At 42.6% G+C, this 23,179-nt stretch overlaps 2 protein-coding genes across 6 annotated transcripts in view; one reads left to right on the forward strand and one right to left on the reverse strand.

Annotated features, from left to right (window-relative positions):
* SAMD11 (sterile alpha motif domain containing 11) overlaps positions 1–23,179 on the reverse strand; it is a 233,920-nt gene that overhangs the window by 5,482 nt on the left and 205,259 nt on the right. For 4 of the 5 annotated variants that reach the window (XM_089668419.1, XM_089668417.1, XM_089668418.1 and 1 more), the window contains exons 9-12: positions 13,332–13,447; positions 12,172–12,250; positions 6,998–7,701; positions 924–1,048 (exon numbers count right to left, since the gene is read on the reverse strand). In XM_089668419.1, the coding sequence (XP_089524545.1) occupies positions 924–1,048; positions 6,998–7,701; positions 12,172–12,250; positions 13,332–13,447 (1,024 nt within the window). The remainder of the gene's footprint in view (positions 1–923; positions 1,049–6,997; positions 7,702–12,171; positions 12,251–13,331; positions 13,448–23,179) is intronic. The other variant, XM_089668420.1, reaches the window with a different exon arrangement.
* The window catches only part of LOC149469941 (uncharacterized), a 34,381-nt gene continuing 26,665 nt past the window's right edge, over positions 15,464–23,179 (forward strand). The window contains exon 1 of the mRNA XM_089668422.1: positions 15,464–15,583. The gene's annotated coding sequence lies outside the window, so the exon portion shown is untranslated. The remainder of the gene's footprint in view (positions 15,584–23,179) is intronic.

Consider the following 23,179-nt stretch of genomic DNA (forward strand, 5'->3'; position numbering starts at 1 on the left):
GAACTTTTACTGACAATTACTTTGATGCCGGTAAGACTGGAACAGGGCAGTTTTTGCCAAGTGGTACCCGTCTACGATGGAGTGCCTGGTATAGATCATACTGTAAGACTGCTGTCCAGTACATATAATTTCCACTTTGTTTTTAGGATATGAATTCGTATTAACACAAGTACTATGCACTTCCCACTTGTTTATCTCATTTGTTTCACGTCTTCTGCATTCACAGAATAGGCCTCTGTCTCATTCACCCTCCCTGTAACCTCTCCTGCTGTCCCGGTCCCCCCTCTCCTTCCTCTCTGGCGCGGACATCTAGCCTGTGCCGCCACTGCTCTCCGGCCCAGCTGCAGGGAGGGGGAGCGTGACAGTGCAGGTGGTTTTAATGAAGCATGTCATGAGGGGATTAGCACAGGGGAAAAGGGAAAGGGAAATAACCAGCAGACTCCAACCTCCTGTCTCAGACTGGAGACCAGAATACAGAAACAAGGGGGCAGTAAAAGGTGACACATAGAGGACATCCTCCAAGCTCTAATGAGAAATAAAACTTCCTCTAATGTGAAATAAATGGCACAGTAGATACAGAAATCAGCAAGGGCAAGAAAGGAATAATATACAGAAGGTGATGGTGGAATAGAAGTACCTTAAAGTAAGTGAAGTACACCCAAATTAGATTTGTGCAGTCTAGGTGGACTACTGTAGGGTTCAGGCCCCTGCCAGGCTGCTTATAGGGGCAAGGACCCCAACAAGTGGACACCCTTTGAGAGACCACATAAGCGTGTCACTTGTCCCTGCTTGACAACCTGGCCAGGGATGGAACTATAAAATTAGTGTTACGTTAATGACTTGCCTCCTGAAAGCTTAATTAGTGGCATAACGAAGAACATAGACTTGGGTACTGGTACTCCACAATGGCCAGACCCCATTACCTGTGTGTATTCTGCACAGCCAGACAGACTGCCCACAAAGCTGCAGACATCCTCCACTGTCCATTTGCTGAGGTCTTCCAGCACCACACTGTCCTCCCCATCCAGGAAGAGTCCCCCCATGGCACCTGACACAGGACAGGGTAGAAGATGAGCAGATACAGAAAAATGAGTGAGAGGGGGTAGAGGGGATAGGAAGACGAGGTGAAAAAAAAAAGGCGAGGAGGTTGTGTGAGGGAAAGCGGAGGTGGGGGAAGAAGGGGAGAGAAAGGGAAAGAGACATTAATCATTAAAATCCCACGAAGAAAACAAGGCAGCAGCAAGATGAACATATTCTGTAGCCTAACATCCATCTTTAATGACCTGTCAACACCATGCAGGGTACAGACTCTGCTCTCCCACAATGCTTTGTTGGTAGAACTCTCCAAACAGAAAATAAAATAAGAGAGAGCAAATCTGTAGTACGAGACCAGAAGGCCCCTGGTAGATGGAGGATATTTGTGTTGTATGTGATGGGTAAGGTGGGACAACGAGAGGTCAGAATGCTTTCAGTGGCTGGGAAGGAATTCATCTCAATTATTCTGTGCACAGCCTGAGGTCAGACCCTGCCGCCAGCTTTTCAAGGCCCTCATCTCTCAGAGACGCTGGGTGGCTGGAGCTGGGAATGGCTTCCCAATTAGCCGTTTCCTCAGGTTCCTGGAGGACAAAAGTTGCCACAATGTCTAGCAACGACCAGACAGAGGAGCCAAAGCTGTCAGCTACCCAGAGACTTGGCTCTGGGAAGAGATTAACGATCCTACCTGTAATTAATGTCACGTACGATTAAAGCCTGTCACTTGATGACGCAAGATCTATTCTGGATTTGTACTGAATTAAGAGCAGTCCTGGTTCTATATGGCAAAAGCGTTGTGGCCCCAGACTATGAGCCTACCCCCTCCTCCTGTACTCTGACAAAATAGGCGGGAGGGGCTGTGGCGGGAGCGCCTCATGCCAGGTTGCGTTAATTGTACTCAGGGTTCTGGATCGATAGAAGGATTTTAGCTTCCTGAGCTGTCCCCGGGGTGTATGGAGAGATTTGACGGAGGGGGGAGCTTTGCTGGCAGTCCCGTGTCTCACAATCTAGAAGGAAGACAAGGTCGGTCACAGAGAGGCAGACAGGATGGGGGCCAGGGCTGGCACTGATAAACATCCCCCCCTCCCCCTTTAGCTCACAGCTATAGAGGTCAACATAGTTTTACAGCACAGTGACAGGATGCACAGCTACACTGGATGCCCTATTCTTGACTTCATATGGCTTCCAGGGTCTCTAAACTCATGACTGCACTGGCAGAGTCCATCACTGAGCAAATGGCCTTTAGCCAAAGGTTTTTAATAAAAAAAATAAAAATAAAAAATAAAATATATATATATATATATATATATATATATATATATATTTTTTTTTTTTTTTTTAATTACATTTTTTTCTTCCCCTCCAATGTAATTGATACATTTGTATTAGGTGTGTTTATGGGTCACTTAGCCAAATCTACAGTCTATATATTTGCAGGAATCCCATTATACAGAGGTCAAAGGCAATAATTTGGTTACATGAATAGTGATTGCCAGCACTGACATACAGGACTGCAAGTCAGTTCCAGGTACATTATTTAGGTAGAAGTTATACCCTGCTGGTGTTTATACACATATGATTGGTAAGCATATACATACATACATACATACATACATACATGCAGCAAATATTTGCAAAGACAGAATTGGGCTTTAGGCGTGATTTAGGCTGGTGCAAATGGCAATGGGAGGAACCTTCTGATTCTTGCTGCAACAGTAAGGCCCCATTCACACCTGAGCATTTTGTAGGGCAAAGCTCGAAGCTCCGAAACACTCGGAGAAAAATAATCAACATTACTCTATGGAGATGGTTCACATCTCCACTCCAAGTCGCCTGAAGCAGAGTGCCTGAAGCTTAAAAAAAAGTTTTGGAACTACTTTTGTAGCTCCGTTCAGGCAGATTGGTGAGTTTTCATTCCCATAGAAATACATGGAAATGCGTAACTCGCGCGTCCACGAGCGTTTTTATAGCATGGAAAAACATGGCAACAATTGATGTTAGATTCAATTTTTCTTTGTTGGTTGATGCAAAAATGGCAGAACTCAAAAAGCCTGAAAACACCTAAACAAATCGCGCACAAACGTTTGCAAAAATGTGTGACCGTGTGAAAAATGCACAAAAACACTACGCTCAGAATGGAGGCTGAGGGGCTAGGTGTGGTGCCGGCCCCATTCCCTATAATAAGTCCCTGGCAATCATAACTATTCTTGTCTGCACAACCAGCGATTTACTTGCAGCAAATTTTGATGGACGCACACACAATGCGGCCTAAATAGCTGGTGTGAATGTAGCCTTATTGTCTTATCTGCACAGGACTGATCTGAACATTTGCTGCTTGATTTCTTGGATTTCCTTCCTACAAATGTATAGCTTAGTGACAACCAAGCACGTTCATAGCACTGAGTAACAAAGTGTGAAAGTGAAAAATGAACTGTGTATTGTATGTGGAAGCTCAGTAATTATACCGGAAGAGATAGTTACATCAGTCAAAAGCCTTAGCAGATGCTGGCTAATATCAGATTGCTGGGATCACAGGCAAGGGCCTGTATGATACACAAATTGTGTAGGAGGTCTCTTAACCATCAGGGTTCAAAGTATGCTGCTAACAAGAGCTACCCAAAAACATCCTGTTTAAAGCTGAACTCCAGCCACATATAAAAGACACAAATTACAGTTCTGTCTTTTTTATTATACCTTTAAATGCAAGAAGTACCTGAATTCAACCTAGCATCATCCTATTGTAATCCCCTATACAGCAGAGTGACAAGCGGTGCTCATGTGCTGACAAGGAACATGATGACAGTTGGAGAGTGCAGAGTGACTGAAAGAAGGAGTGATGACTTCTCTCACTGTCCAGTCAAAGGCTGTGAGATGGGACAAGACCTGTTAAAGCGGTAGTAAATCAAGCAAAAAAAAAAAATAATAATAATAATGTCCCCTGCAGGATAATGTCATAATTGGGGAAAAATGGATTCCATCTTCACCCAGTCTTCTTCCGGGTTTGTTGGCTCTGGCCATTTGAATAGCCAAGCCGTGATGACTTCACAGCCACGGGACAGCTCTCTCAAAGGACAGCATGCCGTCCATTGAGAGTACAGTGCACATGAACGGGTGATGTCACCAGCTGCTACACACTGGAATATCTCCTATACGGTGCACAACTGGGGGATATTCTCGGGACCTACAAGTAAGTTTTACTACCGCTCTAACTGTAGCTGAACTGCACCAGAGAAAAGTCAGGTCTCCTGCCCTAATAGAGAGGGCTGTACTGTGTAGAAGAGCCATGTAAATCTCAGGATGGATGGACAGAAATACAAATCCTTTTGGCAGGTATGTCACCTGTGTGTCTAGCTGTCTGATTGGGGTTCAGCTTTAAAGGCAGTGTGTAGACTAGCTGTACTCCAGAAACAAGTCGTATGACAGGAAGTGAGGAGTGCAAAGGAAATCTGCTTCCCAGTATTCATCTGTGAATGTTTCCATTTGCACAAGGTGTCCTCAGGCTATGGATTAGCTGCAAATCATTTTGCCCAGCTATCAGATCTATTATTCATCTGATAACTCCCAGTATTGATTTGATAGATGAAACATATCCCCATAGACCATTGGAGAAATGTGATGGTATGTTCCACATAGTCTATGAAGAATCGCTTTTAAGTTGTTTCACTCGCCGATTCTTCAGCTTACGTGGAGTGTAAGGTTTCCAGGGAATATCATCCAAGTTTATCAGGCAGCAGTCTGTGCAGAGAAAGGCCGATCTCAGGGAATGCTTCCTGCGCCGCTCTTCCCAAGCAGTTTTAAGGTGCTTCGGCTTTAATGAAAGATGCAGAAGCCAGGGCGCCAGGGTTGATGAGGGCTAGCCAGGGGGAGGTGTTGCTTTAACAGGAAGCCTTTGGAACAGTGATAGGAATTCCATTCTCCTAATGTATTGCAAAATCAATATTGCTAAATCCAGTCCCGGAGCAGCTGTCTCACTCAATTACAGGCAGCGCCTGGACAGCAGAAGTAGGGGAGAAAGGAGGAGGGAAGATGAGAGATGGGGTCCCCACACACCAAGCAAAGGCAAACTGTCAATGCCCTAATTCATTTTCTGCTCAGCCCATACCTGCTTTATGTTACATAATGGTGCACAAGGTATTATTCTCTGTATGTGTGTGGGTATGCAAGGTCTTCATATTTATACACACACAAACTGAAAGATTTCTGCTAAGACCGTGTACTCTCTGATTTTTGCCTCTCATGGAATTCTAAGGCAATACTAAGAAATCGGAGTGTATTCGCTGTCTGAGTACACATCTTAGAATGCAGCCTCTTTCAACCAGGGTGCCTTCAGGCTTCTTCAGGGGTGCCTTGACAAAATGCCTAAAAATTGTTAAAATTGTGTACAAGCCAGTGGGTGGGTGAAGCCTGCCTTTTAGTTGCACAAAACCACAGGTTTTCATTGTGCACCTTTGCAACTTTTTAGCTGCTGGCAACATAACCAATGATGGAAGTAGTTGATGAGAAGGACATCGGGCACCTGCACAGCATCCCTGCTATCCTTTTCTCTGCCCCTCTTAGTAAGCATTGGGGTCACACAAGCTGAGTGGGAGAGATAGTCTGAGGGAGAAGAGAGACACTGGAATGCTAGTTAGTGTTTGCTTTGGTAGAATAAATCAAGCTCTAAGGTTGGGTGTCCTACATGTGCAGATGTTGCTGCGTTCTGTAAAACGTTTTCGTTTTTTTACATTTTGTAATGGGTGCCTCTAGATTGAACAGGATTTTATAGGGTGCCTTTAATGAAAAAAGGTTGAAAAACACTGTTAAAAGGACATCAGAGAACAGCTGGATGTATAGCCAGAATCTGGTCATTTTATAATGTAAATTATGTCCAGCTTCAGCAATAAACAATATGTCTGTGCCACACCATCATCCCTGCTTGACAATGTACATGCCACCAGTTCCAGGGCCAGCTTATCCCAATATACTGCACAACAGCAGCTAGCTTGTGTCCCACAAAAAAACCCACTGTAATTCTGTTCAGCCAGTCCTGTAATTCATATGCTTCTGCCACACAGACCTATCACAAAGGTCGCCCTATTTCCTGGCTTAGTTGCATTGTTCCTAAAATCACCTGTCTGCTGATTGTACAGAGGTAGTGATCCTGATTTACTGCCCAGGGAGCAGACTGGAGGCAACAGAAGCAGATTTGCTGAACCGAGTGTGTCACCCGTTTGAATGTGTAGCGTGGCAGATGTGTGTAAAGACTGGTAGTGTGTGTGTGAGCTACAATATGCTCTCACTTTCCCTAGTACTGCAGATGTCCATGGAAAATATATTTTGCTCTTACTAGGAAATCCTGTAAAATGTATGAAAGATATGCTACAGATACTGATAATGAGATTTTGTCATGGAAGAGAATGGAAATGGCTACGTTTTGCACTTGCCTTTAGTGCCAGTTAGGAGGTGAAAGGTTCATACTGTCAATATGGATGGCACTGAGTTTTTATTTGCATACTTTCATGCATATGACCCAGCAGGAATAAAAAGGCTTGAGATCACTGGACACAGGCATTCTGCATCCAGAACAGTTACATGGCTTTTAGAGACATAACACCAAAGTGCTTGCAATGAAAAGCTGGAACAGGCAGACTTAAAATGCAATTGCAAGGAATGAAAAATCCAAAAAATGTAAGGCATGGTTCACCAAGCATTTCATTATATAAAAGCATTGGGTTAGAAGAACCTGTGTCTGGATTTTTTACTGTCCTCCTGTTGGGAATATTTCTCTTAACTTCCCGTCCTATGTGGTGCATCTCTCAAGGACAGGAAGTGAAAGGAAACTTTCCACAATACAGTAATATATTCATGAAACAGGCTTTGATCATTGGCTTCAGATTCCTAGAAAAAAATTAAACCGGTTTGGTCGGAGACCTGCTATAAATTCTGTACCCTGATTAAAAAAAAAAAAAATAGACACAGTACCTACCTGTGTGGAAATACGGGTTGACCGCATAGGGGAATCCAAAAGGAAATGGCTGAGGTGGAGGCACTGAATTTGTGGGCAAGTACTTTCCATCTCCTTTGCTGATTCCTGGTCCTAAGACATGAGTGGGTGACTCTGCAGGTCCACAGGGGAGGCTTTGGTGAGTTTGAGTATCACTGGACTCTTTTACAGAATCTCCTCCTTTGAGGGTGTCTTTACACTCTTGCAGTTCATGAGATGAGGAGGAGGCTCCTCGCTCCACTCTTAAGCTGTCTGTCTTCTCCTCTGCCTCACTTTCTGAATCTTTCATCTCCTCGTCATTGCCTTCTGAAACGCCCTCTCTCAAACGCTGATCCAAGAGTTCCTTTGCTTCTCCATGGTTTCCCTGAGCTTCCATCCGGTGATGAGCAGACTTTCGACTTGCCCTTCTTGCACTCTGGGATTCCTTGGGAGGAGGCACACTTGGTACTCCCTGGTGGTTCAGGGAGAGAAGAGGGGTGTTATTGTGTCTTAGAACAAGCATGGCATTCCTTCTGGACAGTTCCTCTCTTAAAGGGTGGCCCTCTGGGAGCTCATGCATGTTACGCAGAGCAGGGTGGTCAGGTGGTAAACCAGGGTGAAGGGTCAGTGGATCGCCAGCCAAAAGTCTCTGTCTATGTAGGTTCTCCAGTTCCTTCTGACGTATTATCTCAGCAGACATTTCAAGTCTTAAAGAGGGATTAATAAAACAAGTTAATAAAAAAGCAAATTGTTTCACAGTTCAATGTAAAACTCCAGTCTCAACAGCTCTTTCATTTTCTTGATATAGCTCAGCCTTTCCTAACCAGGATTCTGTGGAGCCCAGGGTTCCTCCAGAGGTTGCTAGGGGTTACTTGAGCAAGAAGCAATTTCTGCCTCTCAGATAAGTAACCACTGGCACCAATGATCATTTTAGCTATGTGTAAGGGAAAGGGGAGATTCTTCTCAATAACAATAAATAAAGCGTATTCTTCTCAGAGACTATCACACTAATATACCACGAGCTGCAGATCTAGTAGAACCCCAATTCCAAAAAAGTTGGGAAGCTGTGTAAAATCAACATAAAAACAGAAGGCAATGATTTGCAAATCTCAAACCCATATTTTATTCACAATAGAAAATAGAAGGCATATCATATGTTTAAAATAAGAAAATGTACCATTTTAAGAAGAAAATAAGGTTATTTGGAAATTAATGGTAGCAACACATCTCAAAAAAAAAAGTTGGGCAGGGCCATGTCTACCACAGTGTAGCATCCCCTCTGCTTTTAACACTCTGTAAACATCTAGGAACTGAGGAGACCAGTTTTGGGAGAGGAAAGTTGTCCTGTTCTTGCCCAATATAGGATTTTAATTGCTCAACAGTCCTGGGTCTTCTGTGTCATATTTTTTCATTTCAAAATGTGCCAAATATTTCCAGTTAATGAAAGGTCTGGACTGCAGGCAGGCCAGTTAAGCACCTGGACTCCTACTCTTCCCTTGCTGCCGTCAATTTCAAAATTACCTTATTTTTTCTTAAAATGGTCCATTTTCTCAGTTTAAACATTTTATATGTTTTTTATTGTGAATAAAATATGGATTTGAGATTTGCCTATCATTGCACTATGTTTTTATATAGATTTTACACAGCATCTCAACTTTTTTGAGAATTGGGGCTGAAAATATTAGCAGGGTTTTATCTCACACCTGAGCCTGGAAAGGTACTTCAAGGATAGCTCTAGTTTAAATAGTTGAGAAAGGTTGACAGGGCATGTTACCAACCTTGTTTTTTAAACTGAGAAGGCCGAAAACATGCATATTAGCTGAGCTCCTGCACCATTCAGTATAATTGTGCCCGCCATTAACAATCATAGGGGAGGCCATGCTGTGCCTGTGTTCAACCCCACTACTGCATCACCGTGACACGCCATATGACGGAAGGCTCCAACTGCTTCATGGGGGCAGAGTGTTTTTATTATCCTCTGGTATAATCCTGCTAAGGCACAGCCACAAGAATTCCATTTGTGTTTATCCTTCAACAAGGGTATAAGAATTTTTGCTATGATGACCCAAAAGGGATTTTATTTTAATAGAAGAGGATACAGTTCGGTCCATATATAATTGGACACAGGCACAATTCTAGTTGTTTTTCAAGTATTTACCAAAACATATTCAAGCTATAGTTATGTAATGGATATGGGCTGAAAGTGCACATTCTCAGGTTTAATTTGAGGATATATATATCCAAATTGGAGGAAGGGTTTAGGAATTACAGCTCTTAAGAGAAGCCATCCCCCTTTTTTCAAGGGATCAAAGGTAATTGGACAATTGAATCAAAAGCTATTTCATGGCCAGGTGTGGGGTACTTCATTATTTCTTCATCAATTAAGCAGGTAAAAGGTCTGGAGTTGATTCTAAATGTGGTATTTGCATTTGGAATCTATTGCTGTGAACCTACATCATGCGTTCAAAGCAGCTGTCCATACAAGTGAAACAGGCCATTTAAGGCTTCAAAAATGAAACAAATCCATTAGAGAGATAGCAGCAACATTAGGAGTGGGTAATTCAACAGTTTGGTACATTCTGAGGAAAGAAGAACAAACTGGTGAGCTCAGCAACATAAAAAGGCATGTACATCCACAGAAGACAACAGTGGTGGATGATCCTTTCTATGGTAAAGAAAAGCCCATTCACAACATCCAGACAAGTGAAGGACACTCTCCAGGAGGTGGGCGTATCATTGTCAAAGTCTACAATCAAGAGAAGACTTCACGAGAGCAAATACAGAGGGTTCGCCACAAGGTGCAAACCATTCATAGGCCTGAAGAATAGAAAAGCCAGATTAGACTTTGCCAAAAAAATCTAAAAAAGCCAGACCAGTTCTGGAAAAGCGTTATTTGGACGGATGAAACTAAGATTAATTTGTAGCAGAATGACGGGAAGAAAAAATTGTGAAGAAGGTTTTGGAACAGCTCATGATCCAAAGCACACAGCGTCATCTGTAAAACATGGTGGAGGCAGTGTGATGGCATGGGCATGCATGGCTTCCAGTGGCACTGGGTCATTGGTGTTTATTGATGTGACAGAAGCAGCTGGATGAATTATACAGTGTTTAGAGATATACTGTCAGCCCAGATTCAGCCAAATGCAGCAAAGTTGATTGGACGGCGCTCCACAGTACAGATGGACAATGATCCTTCCTTCAAAAGCTCCTGGGTTGCTTTTGCAGTGTAAGAAGTGGAATATTCAATTCAATAAGTCAATCTCCTGATCTCAACACAATTGAGCGTGCATTTCACTTGCTGAAATCAAAACTAAAGGCAGAAAGATCCACAAACAAAGAACAACTGAAGACAGCTGCAGTTGGAGCCTGGCAAAGCATCAGAAAGGAGGAATCCCAGTCTTTGGTCATGTCCATGGGTTCCAGACTTCAGCCAGTCATTGCCAGTAACTGATTCTCAACAAAACATTAAAAATGAACATTTTATTTATGATTTTATTCATTTGTCCAATTAATTTTGGTCCCTTGAAAAAGGAGGGTGGCTACTCTTAAGAGCTGTAATGTCTAAACCCTTCCTCCAATTTGGATGTACATACCCTCAAATTAAACCTGAGAGTGCTCACTTTCAGCCCATATCTATTATAAAACTATAGCTTGAATATGTTTTGGTAAATACCTGAAAAAATCTAAAATTGTGCCTGTATCTTTTATTCACCTGAATATTTTATATGGATGCCATTTTTTTCAGTTCTGTAGAGAGCAATGCACTCTATGAACCTGCTCCATAGTAGTAAAATCTTAGCAAAACTAGCAATTTCCTGGTCTGATTAATACTAATAAATGCAGTGGGGGGAATTTACTAAAGGAGCACTTGTGCATAGTAACCAATCAGCTTCTAACTTCAGCATGTTCAGTTAGATTTTGAAAATGAAAACTAGAAGTTTATTTGCTATGCATAGCTGTTTCAGTCTTGGTAAATTAGTGAGTTAGTGAAAGAGTAAAGATACACACCACAGAGGTGAATATAGAAGTTTATCTTGCTTAAAGGAGAAGTATGGCCAAAGCTATTTTGGCCCTACTTCTATGGATTGCAGGAGTGCAATTAGTTCTGCATTCGTGACCCATTTTCAACCAACAGAGGGTCAAAACCTGCTGTCGGTCATTCAACTGGTCCAGGCTCTGGGAAGATCCCGACCATATGGTTGGGATCTGCCCAGAAGCCTGACCAGCACCTGTCTCAGCCTCTTAGCATACCACTGAGAGCCTGAGCCAGCCACTCCCACCCCCTCCACAGCCCAGTGCTCCAGTGAGCACTGGAGGAACAGAGCAGAGGGGAGAACTAAGTGATTTGCAGTGTCTGATCATTAAGTTCTCAGTGCAGAGCCAGTGGGGGACAGATGCAGCATCTAGGTGAGTAAACATGTTTTGTTTTTTTCCAATCACATACTTCTTTTAAAGTGAATCTAAAGGGTTTTTTTTTTTTTTTTTTTTATAACAAACATGTCATACTTACCTGCTCTGTGCAAAGGAGCCAGCTCATCACCCTTGGCCAATGCCCTCAATAGCAAGCTCTAAGCATGCATAAGATGCAGAGCCGCGGCTGTCCTTTTTGGCTCACTGGCTGTGACTGACATTGGCTCCAACTGCTGTGTCTCAGCCAATGAGGAGCAAGAGACTGGGGACAGCCAAGGCTCCTGTGCACATCAATGGATCGAGAGGGGGCTCAGGTTATTATAAGGGAGCAGCTGTGCGGAGAACAGCACACAGAAGGTTTTTTACCTTCATCCATAGAATGAATGAAGGTTAAAAAAAAAAAAAAAAAAAAACATTCAGCCTTTACAACCACTTTAAGTATCATGCAATTGATTGGGAAATCTGTACATGGTTATAATAGCACCCTGCATTTTGTAGCTGTACAGTTAGTTTTTCAGGTTATAGATTCCATGGTACACAACATAAAACTGCTCATATTGACCAAGAGAAATAGAACATGCATTTGCAGCGTGCACTGGACAGCTTGTTAATACATTTGCTGTGAAATGTGTTGCAAACCTAATATGCTTTCTGAAATTCCAGTGGTGGAGTGTCCGTGTGCACAGTTGAAGGGCTGCTGATTGCTGTTTCTATGAAGTGGGCTACACTGTTATTTAAAGAATGTGAGAAATAAAATAGACAGTCACCTGGCCAGGTTCTGTTTCCGCAGAATTTCCTGCTGTCGTGCAAACATTTCCGCCTGGGCTGGCTGTAAGAAACCATAACCTGCAGAAAAATGGATAACACACTGTAAAAAGAAAAAAAAAAAAAGGGAAAACAGCGCCAGAGACTGTACTTACCGAGAAAGAAGTGTGCTGGTGCCGGTGTATTAGGTTGAAATTTGAGGTCCTCTGTCACCCTGCATACCCCCAAAGCAAGGATCTTCTGGTGCTGCAGAGGTTAATATGAGCAGCTGTAGCTGTGACACTCACCAAGTACCGATTATGCCCACCCTTTGCACGCCTGTGCTGCATTCATAGAAGCCATACTATCGGTTCCCACAATGAAAAGTGCTCTATGTATGAAGGAGGCAAACCTTCCATTCATCCACCCAGTCTCCTCTATTCACTGAATGTTTGTTTTTTAATTGTTGGAACCAAAACAATGATTTCTATGAATGGAGCACAGGGGCCAAAATGGCAGGCATAGCTGGCACGTGATGAGTGCCTGTCACAGCTGAAGCTGCTTATATTAACCCTTGCAGCAGTGGAATATCACTACTTTGAGGATATCTTGGGCAGAGGACTTGCGATTTAACCTAACGCAACAGCCACCAGCACACAAGACACTTTATTCAAGGTAAGTGCTGTCACTGGTGCCGTCAAAAACACTAAACGTGAAATTTTTGAGTATCTAAATCCCCAAAATAAAAATGTAATATATTGCAGCTTACCATTCCTTAGATGTAGTAGCTGCATGAGTGTACTTTTTCATGGCTTGTCTGTTATTTTTACCTGGTGATCCTGCCAGTAACACACTTTCTGTCCTAAGGGTGACAATGCTTACTAACTGTGCTCAATCCTTGGAGGATCAATGTTGTCACTCTAGGACGGGTAGTGTGTTAGGACTACAGAACACCTTCCACAGTCTCCCCATTTTCATAACACAGGTGGGAAGTGATTTATAGTTCATAGAACTTGGAATGGTGCTATTTAGAGTGTAGCACAGACAGAGCAAAGAAAGTTAGCAGCTCACATGCTTTCTGACAGGATCAAGAGGAAGTTTTTACATTTAATGAACAAATATAACAAAATACTTTTAAACTATAACAGGTGCCATCCTTTCATTTGGACGTATGGATACATACCTGGACTCTGACACAGAGCAGAGGGCACCCCAAGAAATGGTGGCCTTAAATGTGGTCCCAAGGCAATATGAGGAGCATTCTGAGGTGACAGCAAAGGGGGTGGGTGAGAAATTTCCCTGCGGAGAAGAATAAAAATAAATTTGTATTAAATGCAGATATCATATAGTCTTAGTCATACCTTCATACATTATGAATAGTTATAATGCCAGAAAAGTTATATTTTCACACCATTACAAGCTATTAGAATGTTCATAAAACCGACACCAGCGGTACAGATGGCCATTATAACAGTAAATGGAATCTCGTATTTGTCTTTCCATAATCAAGCATGATTGTAACATCAATATCAATTATAACTGCAAAGTAATAACTGTGATAATTGTGTCAGTAAATCGCTAAAAGAGTTTAATGGAAGTCCTTTCTTGCAGTACTGTCGGTTTATACATCATAGTTAGGGAGGAGGAGCTCTGCACACCATACACCGAATTCTTGTGTCCTAGCTGTCTGCATGAAAGGGGTAGGCAAATACCAGGTGTGATGGCACAAAATCGGACTTCCCCCAATTCCAGAGGCAGCAGTAGGTCCCTAATGAATTCAGCTTGGGGATAGTGATGCCTTGACTTGCGACATTATGGATACCTGAGCAGCCAATCACTGTCCATATAGCAGCTTCTGGGAATGTACAATATTACAATGGAGTCAGATGCAGGGGCCCAGATGTACAACACAGTGGTGCTGCCACACTGGCAGAGTAATAAGGTTATAAAAAAAATTAATGAGTGAACGGCCAGATGGATGGGTCTCCTACAACTCCATCTTTAGTAAGACAAATGTCTCTAATCTAGAGGGGACGCAGTCAAAACCACCAGCTTTTCCTTTTATGCTGCATTGTCTTGCAATTTCCTTGAAAATACACGTGTAGATATCCTTCCGTTGGTCAAAGTAGCCTAAATATGGTTAGTATTTTTTTAACAAGCTCTCCATGTTATTCTCCAAATAAAATTACTCATTTTTATAGTGGCCATTATCATCAATAAGGTTTCCCTTCCAACTGTTACTGTTGCCAAGTTGGACTTCACTTAAATGACTAAACTTAAAGTTGTCCAAAAATAAGGCCTAGAAGGGGGGGCAAGTCTATCAATCCAGGGTGAGTGTCACATGGAAATCCAAGACACCTGCATGTTTTCACTGCACTGACAGCCAAAAAATAAAAGAATCTGCTATACTACCCCAAATTCCTCCTCAGGTACAGCTTAATCAGGTTGTCTTCTCTCTTAGTTTTGTCACTAAGAGAGAAGACAACCTGATTAAGCTGTACCTGGTTCTTTGCAGCTTATATAGAGTTCACACAGCTCATCCCGTACCAATCCAAAATCTGAGTTTGAGTACTGTGAGACTACAGAACATTTGTAATTTTACGTAAGCAAGTGTAAATAACAGCACCAATATTAGTCCTAATTAGGCTAGAATTTGTGGAATGGCAATATAAGATGGCGGCTACCACAGTAGTGTTTTGGGAGGCATGCAGACTGGCTGTTGGATTACGGTTTCTCAGTCAAGCTGGCTATAAATGGATCGAAATTTGGCCAGTTAAGCAGGAACCATCTGTGGCCAGTGCCATTTGACAGCAGTTGGTTTAAGGATGGTCTACTTTTGAACGGGCTTGTTGTAAAATCTTGCTTAGATCTGCAGGCAGGAGGAGTGCCGCTGTCAAAATACAACAGAGTGAGGAAGGATTCCCCCGTTCACCTCAATTGTGGCTGGCTGATCAAAAAAAACACTGATGTATATGGCTAGCTTTCATCTCTAGACAGAAAAATATTAGGGATTTAATATATCACCATGTGTGGATAATCTTTATTTCCATTCGAGGTGTACTATGTCGTATGGTCAAAAAATTTGACCTAGGTAGATTGAAATCTTGGCCTGCCCCTGTAATATTCCCAAATCTGGGGAACAATGGAGAGTGGCAGGAAAAGGGTCGTAACAGACTCACGAATACCAATATTCATGTTTACACCAGGATGGTTTTTACTTTAAGGTTACAGTTGGCATCCACCCCCCTTTCCTGCTCTAAGCCCCCACTTATCACCTCCCCCCCACCTCTCCCTTCGCTCAGCACTAAACTAATTGCACGGCTCGTGCTGTCTGGGAAGAGCGGCCATCGATTCCTCGCTGCTCAAACGTCCTGCTAATCGTATCAGCGCTCCGCCAGCTCCTCGCACTCTACTGGCAGCTCCAATTAATCTCAGGTAACGCAGAAAGTGACCTTCGGCTCCGAGCCGGGGCAGCAGCCAAGCGATGCTTATGTAATTACACCGTGAAGTGTGTAATCACCTGGCCTAATCCCCCAGGCCCGACAATTAGCCGAGGCCTCTGTCGCTGGGCTGCCAAGTGCTCTGCCACCCGGACAGCCTGCAGATGAATAACGGTCAATTAAAGCTGCATGGCGGGGGCGAGGAGGTGTCCGGTCGATGTAATTAGCTGTAATCATGGGGAGACGAGGCTGCCAGACGTGAGGCGGCTTTTATATAGGATGCAATGTGGGAAATCAGGCAGAATTTAACCATTTGCCTGCCTGTCAAACCCGGATCTACCCAGGACTACATTCAATAACACTTATGCATTAGTTCAACACTAATTCACCATACACACCTAACAAAATCTGCTTCAAAGCAACTCACATGTAACAGCCATCACACATATACATTCAAATAAACTAAATGATATATTCTATAAACATATCTGGTCTTAGCATAACAAAACTACAACAGCAAGCCAAGGAATGACAGTGCAGCTGTATGTTGCATAGATAAACATCTATAAAGATTGACAGGGTTCAAGGACACGTAAAGAGCCAGAAAGCATGTTGTCTCAGTGACAGAGGTTTTCAAATAATAGCTGGCCATTGTACATGTTTATGTAAACCCAACATTCCATATTCCTGATATGTGTCTGCTGTACCATGTACTGGTATGCTTCCTTTGTGTGAAATCCCTGGTGTTCCTGCCAGTCCCTCTGCTTTCCTATTAAAAACTGACCACACTAGGTGGTCACACAGGGTGGTCAGCTCTCTAGCTGTGCTGGGAGCTCAGCCTGCTCTTCTCCAATGATCAGACTTGTCCTAACACCACCCCCCACCCCTGCAGAGCCTTTCATTGAGAAGATAAGTGTAAAACGCTTCAGCCTTTAGAACCACTTTAAACTGAAACCAGCACACTGTCTTGCTGAACTTGAGGCACTCTGGACCTAAATAGCTGTAGTTTGAATAGTGTTCACTGCCTTGTTAAGATCACCTTAACAGTGTGCAAATTAAGAATCAGGCTATTTATGTTTTTTTGGGTTTTTTTGCACATCTTGTGGACTGTCAACAGTTTTTCATTTATCTGTGTCTGAAGAACGAATGTTCTGTGTGTGTATGTATATAGCAATACTACATCTGTACTAACCAATCACAACTGGAGAATTAATATTTAAATTTTACTGGTTGATAGGAGCATCATAAACAGTTGTAATTTAAAGCAAAACCCCAGGCAACATTTAAAGTTCTTAAAGATGAAATCTGGCAAGTTTTGGGAATTTTTCCTTCAATCTTTTGCCATGGTGATACAACAAACAATACAAAAGTATTTAGTATACAGCGGATAAAATGAGTATTGAACACGTCACCATTTTTCTCACTAAATATATTTCTAAAGGTGATACTGACATGAAATGTTCACTACTTTAGTAACAACACATGTAATCCATACATACAAAGAAACCAAAACAAATAAGTTCAGAAATTGTTATGTGTAATAAAATGCAATTACACAGGGAAAAAGTATTGAACACACTAACTGAAATTTATTTAATACTTTGTACAAAATCTTTTGTTGGTAATGATGGTTTCAAAACATCTCAGGTGTGATTTTGGCACATTCTTCCACACAAACGGCCTTCAAATCTTGAACGGTCCGTGGGCCTCTTCTAGGAACTCTGATCTTTAGTTCTTTCCATAGATCATCTATTGGATTCAAGTCAGGTGATTATTGACTGGGCCATTCTAGCAGCTTTATTTTCTTTCTTTAAAACCAATTGAGAGTTTCCTTAGCTTTTGTGTTTGGGATCATTGTCTTGCTGAAATGTCCGCCCTCGTTTCATCTTCATCATCCTGGTAGATGGCAGCAGATTTTTCTCAAGAATGTCTTGGTACATTTCTTCAATCATCCTTCCTTCAAGGACATGAAGATTGCCAAGACCGTATGCTGAAAAATAGCCCCACACCTTGATGGTCCCATCTCCAAACTTCACTGTTGGTATGGATTTTTTGGGGTGATGTGCAATGCCATTTGACATCCAAACATGGTGTGTATTATGGCATCCAAAGGGTTTGATTTTGGTCTCGTCTTAAATGTTGTGCAGCAAATTTTTAACGAGCTTCAGCATGCTTTTTCTTCAGCAATGGAGTCTTGTGTGGTGAGTGTGCATATAGGCCATGGTGGTTGAGGGCATTACTCATTGTTTTCTCTGAAACAATTGTACCTGCTAATTCCAGGTCTTTCTGAAGCTCTCCACAAGTGGTCATTGGCTCTTGGACAACTCATCTGATAATTCTTTTCACTCCTCTGTCAGAAATCTTGTGAGGAGCACCTGGTCGTGGCCGGTTTATGGTAAAATGATGTTCTTTCCACTTCCAGTATATGGCCCCAACAGTGCTCACTGGAACATTTAGAAGTTTAGAAATCCTTCTGTAGCCAATGCAATCAGTATGTTTTGCAACAATAAGGTTGCAAAGGTCTTGAGAGAGCTCTTTGCTTTACCCAACATGAGATGTTTCTTGTGTGACACCTTGGTAATGAAACACCTTTTTATAGGCCATCAGTTGAGACTGAACCAGCTGATAAATTTGCAATAACAAGGGGCAGGATTGCGTTCTAATTACTGATAGATTTCAGCTGGTGTCTTGGCATTGTATGCCTTTTTGCACCTCCCTTTCTTCGTGTTCAATACTTTTTTTATGTATCATTCCATTTTATTACACATAACTTAATTTATGAACATATTTCTTTTTGTTTCTTTGTAAATATGGATTGCATGGGTTGTTACTGGCATGTGGTGGAAATTTCATGTCAATAGTGCCTATATATAGAAATATATTTAACCACTTGCCTACTGGGCACTTATACCCCCTTCGTGCCCAGGCCAATTTTCAGCTGTCGCACTTAAGACAATTGCGCGGTCATGCAACATTGTACCCATATGACATTTTTATCATTTTTTTTCACATAAGTAGAGCTTTCTTTTGGTTGTATTTAATCGCCACTGGGTGTTTTATTTTTTACGCTATAAACAAAAAGAGTAAAAAATGTGAAAAAAGTTCTTTCTATTATACAGTTTTGCAAACAGGTGATTTTTCTCCTTGACTGATGTGCATTGATGAGGCTGCACTGATAGGCAGTAATGTTGGGCACTGATAGGCGGCACTGACGGGCACTAACTGGAGGCACTGATGATCAGTGCCGATCTCTTTTCTGGCAATTGCCGGTTCTTGGCAGTACTTTCCTACTACGTTTCCTACTGCAACTGCATTTACCTGGTGATCTACTGTGTCATTGGACACAGCTGTTTACGTGGTAAAAAGCCGCTGTGATTGGCCTTTTACCACATCACGTGATCAGCTGTGTCCATAGGACACAGCCATCATGGTGCGCCTCTGGGGACACGTGAGAGGGCGTGTTCTGGGAGGACGTCATATGACGCTCTCCCAGAACTAGACAACCGCGCTCTAGCCAACATTTGGCTATAGCCCGGTTGTCAAGTGGTTAATGAGAAAAATGGTGACGTGTTCAATACTTATTTTACCTGCTGTATATTCCTTTGTGAAGCCATATGCTCAAAAAGGAAACTTAATATAGAACACATTTATTCTGCGTCACCAAGCTCCACCTTATCATTAGGGGTATTGGACTTTGGTCGGTGATACAACAGGAAGTGAATGGAATTACCGCCAATGGGGGCAGAGGTTCTAACCCCCACCCAATTCTAACCTCAAAACAAAGTGTTATTTGGAGTTCCACTTTTAGATACTCAAAGCGGAGCTCCACCCAAAAGGGGAAGTTCCGCTTTAAGGACTGCTCCCGTTAAGGATTGGCACTTTTGGGGGGGGGGGGGGGAGAGGGGGAGCGGGTACCTGAATTTGACAGGTACCCGCTCCCACTTCCGGTCCGATCGCCAAGCGGAAGGTGTCCTCCCTCCCTGTAGTCTTTTGGGACACATGACAGGTCCCAGAAGACTACAGGGCCATTCAGGGAGCACAGAGCTACTCGCGCATGCGCAGTGGGTACCCGGCTGTGAAGCCGCAAGCTGTCACAGCTGGGTACCCACACTGAAGATGCCGGCCTCCTGGAATACAGGACGGCCGGTGAAATGGGCTGCAGGGGAGACACCGCAGGACCGAGGGACAGGTAAGTGGCTGTTTTTTAAAAGTCAGCAGCTACAGTTTTTGTAGCTGCTGACTTTTATTTTTTGGCATCATGAGTGGAACTCTGCTTTAACTAATATTAAGATCCAACATGTCCCAAAAATAAGAAGTACAGTAATGGTTAAAATGTATACCCTCCTATGTTATCATTTCTGCAGATTAACTTAGAATTTGTAACTTTAACAAAACAATTAAATTATTGAAAGCTTTCACGCTTATATATCTAAAGAAGGCCAGACATCTGAATATTTGTGTAAAATGTGGCAGAAGTATCATCAGATCTTGAAGTAATTTCCTATTCAGTTAACTGCCAGTACACATGACCTTTAAATCACTCACTATCCCCCCCTTCCCCCCATAAAAGATGGGCAGCCGTAACAGATCACGGCTGTTGAATATACAGGAAATACTTGTACTCACTCCTAGAATCTGAGCAAAAAATGCCATCTGCAAACTCCTTCTAGCAAGGGCTTTGGTGTAAAAATTTGTGTTTGCTGTTTTTGTTATTGGAAAAACCAGCACGTACCTATAAACTGCTAAGAGGGGGCCTTGTTTTGTTTGAAAGCACTATGTTGCTACTAACAACCAATCAGATGCTCCCTTATACATTTCTAGGTTAGGTTAGGAAACAAAGATGCTGACTGGTTACTTGTGGCAACACAGACAGCTCTTTTTTCAAACACTTTGATAAATGAGAGCCTATTGTGCGGCAGCAATATATAGAAATGATAGGCTAACCCAGCAGTCCGCCACGCTCTGATACACTGGTCCCTCGTGCACACTCAAACACCTCCGCCGCACAGGCTCACAGCCAAAATACATTACAGGGTTTTATAAGGCTCGCTTAACCCCACAACGCCGGACCCATGTGCACTGTTGCCATAGAGACGGTCCTCGCAAAACCACTGGAGAGGACGAGTAAACTTAGCGTGCCGAGGTCAGCACGCGGCAATTACAAGCTGCGTTTACATACTTCGCTCCCAGTGATTTCCATAATTGTAGAGAGAGGAGACTCGCCGCCTCCCCTCCCTGTCAGTCACTGAGCAGGAACTGCCAGCATTTCTGAATGTTTTTCAAATGCCCCATGTTAACCCCACGTGCACCAGGCAGCGCAAGGCTTGCCAAACACAAAGTGACATAGCATGTCAAATGAACGCCACTGTTTACTGACATTAGGAAAGTAAGGGGGGGGGGGGGATTGGTCAACCTTTATGTTGATATCAGGCATCAACAAACTGAATTATTACTAGTTACATAGTAAGGTTGAAAAATACACCATCCAGTTCAACCTAAAGACAGAAATAAATGAAAAGCCTGCATCTAACCTACAGCTAATCCAGAGGAAGGATCAAAGCCTTATAAAGCGAGGTCCAATAGGGGAAAAAATAATCCTTCCTGAACCCTCAAGGTAATCAGATGCTCCCTGGATCAACAGTCTTCAGTGTCATTACTACTAGTAATAGCCAGGAAGATTTTGTGCATTTAGAAACACATCCAGACCATTTTTGCAGCAATGTACAGAGCTGGCTAGAATTGGTTCCCATAGAAGCCAATAAAGAAGTCTTTTCAATAGGCGGAGATTCAACACTTCAAATTCTTCATTGAGGTGCAAAGAGTGCTCCATTCTCATTTGCAATGACCTTAAAAACCCCTTTCAGCAGACAATTCTTTCAAACAACAATCTTTCAATAACAGTATATGTGTATTTATCGTACTTTATGATTGTGAAATACCTGTAAAAACCTCCCTCGTGTACATTTCTAAAAGCCCCGGGACTGCTGCTGGGCACCGCTATCTTGGATAGGATGTCGGTAACCGCTGTAGACTCAGAGCTGTTACTCAAGATACTCAGGGTGCCGTGATGTGGCTCTGTGGCTTACGTATGTATTTGCAAATGTGTGCTAACTAAACCCCTGTTTTTAAACGCATGTTCTTAGACAGGTTAATTTGGTTTTTGATAGTTGGCTAACTGCTGGCAGTTTGAACTGGCTTTCTTATCCCCCTCTTTTGATAAGTTATACTTATCCATGTTCCTTGCTGACAATAGCCATTATTAGACTGGGGTAGGCTGGCAAGTTGAACTGGATAGTCCTATTTTTTACTTTGTGATGCCTTCCACGTTCACTGTTTAAAAAGCCAGTTATAGAGCTGGGTAGGTGACCAGTTTTTTCTTTGTCTGTTACTCAAGTGACACTGTATAGAATTCCCTTCCTCTCTTCCCTTGGCAGCTATATAAAAGGAGACAGGAGCTAGGCCAGCACAGACAGTAATTAGACACTCCCACAAGAGGAGAAGGCTGGGACACACAAGGAGGGAGGGGGCTGTGCTAGGGAATTCACTCTGCCTGAAGAAGTCAAATTTCCTAGTAAATTCATTAGCAAATTGCACTATTTAAGGCAAGTAAAAATGCTGGATGTAAGCAATTAAAATGCTTGCTTTTTCTGTGTCTTTTTTACTTGCAGTGTTTTAGGTTGGTGATAGGGTCCTTTACGATTCTGTACCAAGTTCACTGTATAGAACAATCATATTTATATAAGATGATCTTATCCCTCTCTTGCTAAGGTAGAATAAATTCAGCAAATTAAAATATTTAAAAAAACGAAAGGCACCCGTTCCACAACTCAGGTTTCATCAGTCTACTGTTCAACTAAACAACCCACAGAAACATATGGACGGGTTAGCGGTCTTCCTTGGAGGTTACCCTTCTTGTTAACATTGGTTTGGGTCTCTCCACATATGATGGATCAGCTTGAGAAGCCAGGGGACTAGATATGGGATTTGGGTTCTGGCACAGGGATTGCTGAGACCATCTTTGTATTTGAATCCTTCCAACCCCATGGTTCCAGTATCTGTGTCTCCGCTTTCTGATCCTCAGAGCACAGCTCCTCCAGCCATGCAGGGCATTAAGGGATTTGCGCTGCACGCTGGTAAATTTGATATGTCCTTTAACAGGAGACAAATGGTTCACAAGGTTTTAAAAGTATTGACTTTTCTTTAACAATAAGCGCTAATGGCCTTCAAATAATCAATACTTAGTCATTACAGGGTTACACATTATGCGGCTAAAATGATCTTCTACGTCGCTTAACCCTGTTCTGTCCCCAGGCAGCGATGTCGCATGCAAAGCCACTGCACACAGATCCAGTGACCAGTCAAGACTAGCAGACAGGATCTTGAAAGTTTTATCCAAAGGATTTTATTCATAGCACATGTGGATTCCTTATCGGTGTGTGGGGGACAAGTCACATTTCTTTGCTTGATTTACTGGCTAGGATGATTCTCAGTGATAAGGCTGGTCATAGATTATATGCTAATCACTTGACTCCCCCATCAACACAAGTCAGTGTTGAGGGGGAAATCCCCTCCGCTGCGCTATTGTATTCTG

Source organism: Staurois parvus, unplaced genomic scaffold, assembly GCF_062004578.1.
Source record: "Staurois parvus isolate SC_StPar_1 unplaced genomic scaffold, SC_StPar_1.0 ptg000057l, whole genome shotgun sequence".
Classification (NCBI taxonomy): Eukaryota; Metazoa; Chordata; class Amphibia; order Anura; family Ranidae; genus Staurois; species Staurois parvus.